At 40.3% G+C, this 6000-nt stretch overlaps 1 protein-coding gene and 1 non-coding gene across 2 annotated transcripts in view; both read left to right on the top strand.

The window, feature by feature from the left end:
• LOC114018644 lies at positions 1-192 on the top strand. Its single transcript, XR_003563928.1, has one exon. It is a non-coding gene; the product is annotated as a U2 spliceosomal RNA (small nuclear RNA).
• Positions 193-4244: 4052 nt separating this feature from the next.
• LIPC (lipase C, hepatic type) overlaps positions 4245-6000 on the top strand; it is a 75279-nt gene continuing 73523 nt past the window's right edge. Inside the window, exon 1 of the mRNA XM_007056413.3 lies at positions 4245-4513. Coding sequence (XP_007056475.2) covers positions 4369-4513 — 145 coding nt within the window. The 5' untranslated portion in view covers positions 4245-4368. The remainder of the gene's footprint in view (positions 4514-6000) is intronic.

The following is a 6000-nucleotide window of genomic DNA, read 5'->3' as shown; positions in this document are numbered from 1 at the left end:
ATTTTTACAGTGCCTAGCAGCTAAAATCAAGGTGTAGTCTCTGTTCTTATCAGTTTAATATCTGATATGTCCTTAATTTGCGGACTGTATATTAAATTGATTTTTGAAACAGGGGGCTGGAAGAGGAGCTTACTTTGTCCACCCCATGCATTGACCTGGTATTGCAGTGCCTCCGGGAATAAAAAAAAGAAAAAACAATTGGGTGGGTGGGGGTCCGTGACAAGGGCTCCTAGGCACTAAGGTAATACAAATAAATAAGATAGTGGAATTTGCTTCAGGTTTTTGTTTATAAAGCCTAACAATTCAATTTATAGTACTAATGTGGGATTCAGATCCATCTGGGCTTCCGAGCTGCCAAATGAAAGAATGTTCTGTAACAAGTTACAGCACGCTAAAGGAGGAAGGGTTCAGAGTAGACATTAGAAAATAGCTTTTAATTGTAAGACCAATTGATCAATGAAATAAACTGTGACCATTGCCTAGAATGGATCATCACTGAGAATGCCACACTCAGGGCTGAGACACCCCAAGAACTAGTACTTTATTCTATCATGAGAGTCACCAAACCAGTAACAAAATGAGCTTCTGTAGCACCACACTAGTTAACAAGAAGCCAAAATCGCAGACCGCTTTAGGCATTCCAGATCCTGGTTCCCATCCAGACAAATTAGTCTAATATAGTGAGAGGTTACTGAAAACCCAATTCACTGTACATGAGGTTCTACCAATCCCAAAGGATGAGACACTTATCCCCAGGTCAATATATATTTAGGATCTTACCCAAATATCATGCTGTCAGCCAATTCTTAGTAAATTAAAGATTTTATTAATAATAAAAGAAAAAAAGAGTTAAATGGTTAAAGAATCATATACAAGTGATTGGAAAATCCTCAGATCAGAATTGTAGCATTGATGGTAAATTTGCTAGTTTGCACAAAAGTCTCTCTGGAATCATTCCAACAGGTCAGAATCCAAAGGCAGCTTAGATATAGACTCAGTTCAAGTCTTTCCACTCATTTTCCAGGGTATTTCAAGTAACTACTTGGAAGATCTCAGTCCCATGGCTTAAACTTTCCCTGTTCAAAGTTCAGCAGACTAGAGATGCAGAATGAGGCCCGAGGTTTCTCTTTTATAGGTGAAACAGGCTGTCAAGTGTTTTGAGCACCCCATGTGACTGCGGCTCCTTCTTTGTTGAGCACATACTGACCCATTCCATTTCCTATGCGTCCACAGGTAATCTAGTTACACTGATTGCTGGTCATTCATTAAGAATAGGGATAGATAAACTGAAGACAATTTAGGTAATATTACCAGTTTCCTGCAGTGACTCACATCTTTGATCTTCAGGTTAACTGAACACAATCGCATACATAATGTAAAGGCAATTCAGACATGAAAGGGACTTAGGCAAACATTTATCATCTCCCTTGATTCCTATTACTACTAATGAATGGGTTAGTGATTGCTGGTCTGCTTACATCTCTTTGATATTCACACATGTGAATTGTACTGATTACAATTGTAATGCCTTTTGTTAATTTATGGGTCATACACGGGGTTAGTAGTTTGTTATGCTGGTGAACCAGCTAAGTGTCACAATCCCACAATGATCACCATGTGCTCAGAAACAGGTTAGATTAGTGAGAATGATAGGAGCAATCATGCAAATTAAGGGCTTGAGAGGATAGGATGACCCTATCTTCTGGTTTCAGCTATTCCATCCCATGCAGATAGTTCTGGAGTTCTTATTAAAGCATTTTCTCTCTATTTGCTATTTCTAAACAGCAAATCCTTGCAAACAAAGTATAGCAGAAAGTTTACAAAATACTCTTTAGAGCACACTGAGTCTACTTAACCATTCTGACAATATAGTTCCTGTGACACTTATGTTCTCATTAATGAGGTCCTCCAGCTCTTGGGAGAATGGGAAATGGCACTCTTCCACTTCAACCATATGCCTTCACTTTTAGCTCCACTTTTTCCTAATTTAAGAGGATGTCCCAGTTCCGATTTATAAAGGAACCCATGAGATGTGGGTGAAATGCAGGATTTGAAGGCTGCAAAGTTTATAGAACTGTAGAAACATTTTTCCAGTTGAGATTCAGGAGCAAGTGCTCATTACATTTTTCCCCCCTCAGGTGGGAAGAACTTCTGAAGTTCTCTTGATTCCCTGAAGATCCATATTTTTGTGCAGCTGTAATCTCCAGGGGACATCAGTTAGCCAATGTTCTTCCACCTAAGTAGTCCTCCCAACTGGCACGGTGTGAACCTTTCATAACAAAAGGAAAGAACTGATTAAAAGTAGCCAGTTTGGGATTTTAGTGTGCCCATGGAACTCAGGATGGTTTTCACATAAGAGTTACCACAGCTCCCACACCAATTAGTAAACTTGGAGAAAGATTTGAACACATCTGACTGAACTGTGATTTTGGGTGGAAAAAACTGAATGTATACAGTCACATTTGTGCTTTGCTGTGAAGACTTTTTGTTTTGCTTGAACGGGAAACTCAAAAATAAGCCTCAAGGCACTACGAACTCCCATGAAGAGCCAAGTGAAAAAAGTTCATTTGAAGTTCTGTAAAGGGAGAATTTGGTTCACAAAACTCCATTCCCAACACCTTCCAGCACAGGAGGTGAGATACCTATTTTTCATTCCTCATCTTGGTATCTGCACAGTGGGGTAGAGATTAATCCAATGGCACTAGGCAGGCTCACCTGCAACATCCAGATCATCTCCCACTCCATAAATCTCATGTGAGGGGATTTTTTAGGAAAGCCATATCAGGCTCCACTCAGAGATCAACCCAACAGTGTTTAATTACCTTGGCCCAAGCAGAGGGCCTGCCTCCAAATCTGGTGGTTCCCCTAAGATCCACTGAGATCCTGTGCCTCTTCCTCACCTCAGCTCCATTGGAGGGGGACTAATAAGGATTCCCGCAGCTGTGGCTGCTCTTGGGACACCCAGGAAGGTCTCCAGGAAATCCAGGATGGTTGGGGGCCGTATTCATGTCTCCAGGGAATCTCCTTGGGGCTAGGCAACCCTTTGTCCTTGGCTGCTCAATTTCCAAGAAGTCTACGGGCAGGCAGTTGAGACAGCTGAGCCCCCCAGTTCCCTAATACTGTAGGAACCTGGCTTAAAAGCTAAATTTGTTATGGAAAAAAAGTATGTAGAGATCTACTAATATTTCAGAAAAACAAAGTGATCTTCAGTGAACTTTTCAAGTTTATGATAGAAATGCTCAAAATGATAGTTAAGCCAGGGTGATAGGAATCATGAAGTCAAACTATATGTAAAGTGGTGCACCGGATCAGCAGGTTACAATGCTCCTGTGGTAGTAGTCTTTGCATTCTGGAGTGAGTTTGTTACAACAAAGTAACGCCTTATCCCAAAAGTAGTTCCAGCGAACTTTGTGGAACTGCATTTAATATAAGGCATTACTCCACTGGAGAAAGGGTGTCAAAATCCATCCCTAGGAGGAACTCTGTCACCTTAAAGAAGCCTTTGAAAAAAAAAAATTTAATATGTTCCCTCTAAATGCCTGTAGTTCCCTCAGCACTGCACCTCACACATGACCAGGGCAGAAACAAGCAGTGCTCCCTGCCTACTTGACAAGGCCACTTCACCCTGTCACAGCACAAATACAGTACACACCTTTGTAGTGACATTCATACACATCACAATTATTAACTGCCTGCTCTGATTTCCAGTAGACAATGTACCATACAAACAATGACTTTTCTTTGTAGTCACCCCTACACTTATTAATGGAGGGAAATGTCAGTTAATTGTGCTTTGTTAATGAATTTCTCACACAAGATAAAAATCTGCCTGCTTACTTTAAACTAAAAAAATATTTTCTTCTTGTACAAGAGCAGTTATCTATTATAGCACTGAAGTTAGCAAAACTATTTATTAAGTGAGGCATTTCAGCGTATCACATTTGATTCCCCCCACGCCCCACTGGCTCCCTTCTACACACACAAACCCCAACTTGGATGTCTCTAGGTTTGTGAACTATTTAGATTAGTCTTTTTTTTTCCCTTTAGTCATTTTGCAATATGTTCAGACTGAGCCAACCAACTCTGAGCTAACTACCCGCCACCTTCAGCTGCATTTCGGAACAGAATATTCACCCTCATTGTGATCTGTTCAAAACTGAGCTTTGCTGAATAAGGTAGGGATCCAGCTCTAAATTTAATTTCTGCCAAAAGCAACATAAAATGAAAATGTATTTGGATGAAAGCAAATTCAGTTCACATTAGAGTGAGGCACAGAAGGAAAATATTGGAACAGTGAACAGAACACTTAAAGGTTAAAGGTTAACGATTAATGGGTAACCATTCCTTCCAAAGTATTGATAATCTTCCATGTCTCTTTGGCAGCAGAAAATTAGTAGTGAAAGCCTCAGTGTTCATGTGGAAAGAGAAGAAATGAGAAGTTTCCGATTTCTCTCACTTTTGTTGCTTTTCTTCATCTTTACTCAAGCAAATACACATGGAGGGAAGAAAAAAGGTAATATACTGGCTAACTACCAATCATGATTTTTGTTTCAAAGTTTGTGCTATAAAGATTGAGATACTGACTCTTTGGGACTCAGCATGCTTTTTTGAACATTATGTTCTCTTAATCAAATGCATGGCCATTAAAATGACATTTATAAGAAAATGTAGCTGTTTTTAAATGAGAGGAAACCATTCTCAAAGAATGTAGCTGTAAGGTAATCTGACCTCTAACATGTTTGACGACAGTTAAGTTAAAAAATGTATTTGTTTGAAAACTCTCTTGAACCAATCGTGCAATCTGTTCTGTGAAAGAATATTTTCTAAAACAGGGAAAAAGGTCTCCAGAAATTTTACAAATTGCTTCATTAATTGATTTATTGGTGGAGTGCTGTTGGAGTGAAAGGGGTATATCTTTGAAATCTTGTGCCGGAGGAGTTGTGTGTAGAATCATCTAAGTTGTTGCACCCCCATTTTCTATGGGAGTGTGCCATTTTATGTAGGAGTGTCCCTTTGATTATTGGAATATGACAACCATAAAATAGTACTAAACCTCTCTACTTTGCAGGACCAGCTCTAGGCACCAGCATAGCAAGCACATGCTTGGGGTGGCACAATTCCAGGGACGGCATTCCGGCCACCCCCCCCCTTTTTTTTTTTTTTTTGTCTTGGGCAGTTGCGCTCTCGGAGCTTGGGGCTGAAAATTTTTTGCTTGGAGCGGCAAAAAACCTAGAACCGGCCCTGCTACTTTGCCAAAGTTAATTTCATATTCAACCTTGTAAACCATAAATACTAAGTAGCAGTTTTCCTTCTTATCTAAGGTTATTTCCAATATTTTAAATCTGGAGGGGATAATATAGTTTCATCCCTAGACTGAGGTGAGATCAGGGCTGGCTCCAGGCACCAGCTTTGCAAGCAGGTGCGTGGAGCAGCATTTAGAATGGGGTGGTGCCTTTTGGGCAGCAGCGGCAATTCAGCAGCGATTGCTTGGGGCGGCAAAATTGGTAGAGCCACCCCTGGGTGAGATGTAGAGTTGTACACCGGCAGTAGAAGTACGTCCTTTGTTGGTAGCTGTGTAAGGTTTTATGATAACAATTTTATTAACTATTTCCCATCAGAGGATACTATACACATCACTTGCACAGTGATTTCAATTCGGGGGGGGAGAGGGGGTTCTGCACCCCAAGCCTCACTTTGTGTTTCCACTTTCTGACATAACAAAAACTTTAAGAAAAACCTCAGTCAAAACCAGTTTCACTCAAAACTATAATCTGTTCCAGGTTCCCACACAGCTGGGCCACAGGTACTTAAAAGGCTGACAACTCTTAGCAAAACATTGACAGGCCTACACTGAGTTTCAAATTTTTAATACAACTCAGATGGAGATTTGTTTGTAGTTTGGGGTTTGTAACATAAGCTTTGATTATCTCCATACAAAACCTTGTGTGTTAAAAGTTCAGGTCATTCATCAAAAACATGAGAGCAGGTCACTGTACCCCA

This window comes from Chelonia mydas, chromosome 10 (genome assembly GCF_015237465.2).
Source record: "Chelonia mydas isolate rCheMyd1 chromosome 10, rCheMyd1.pri.v2, whole genome shotgun sequence".
NCBI lineage: Eukaryota > Metazoa > Chordata > Testudines > Cheloniidae > Chelonia > Chelonia mydas.
Note: the sequence above shows the minus strand (reverse complement) of the source record. Positions and strands in the feature narration are given on the sequence as shown.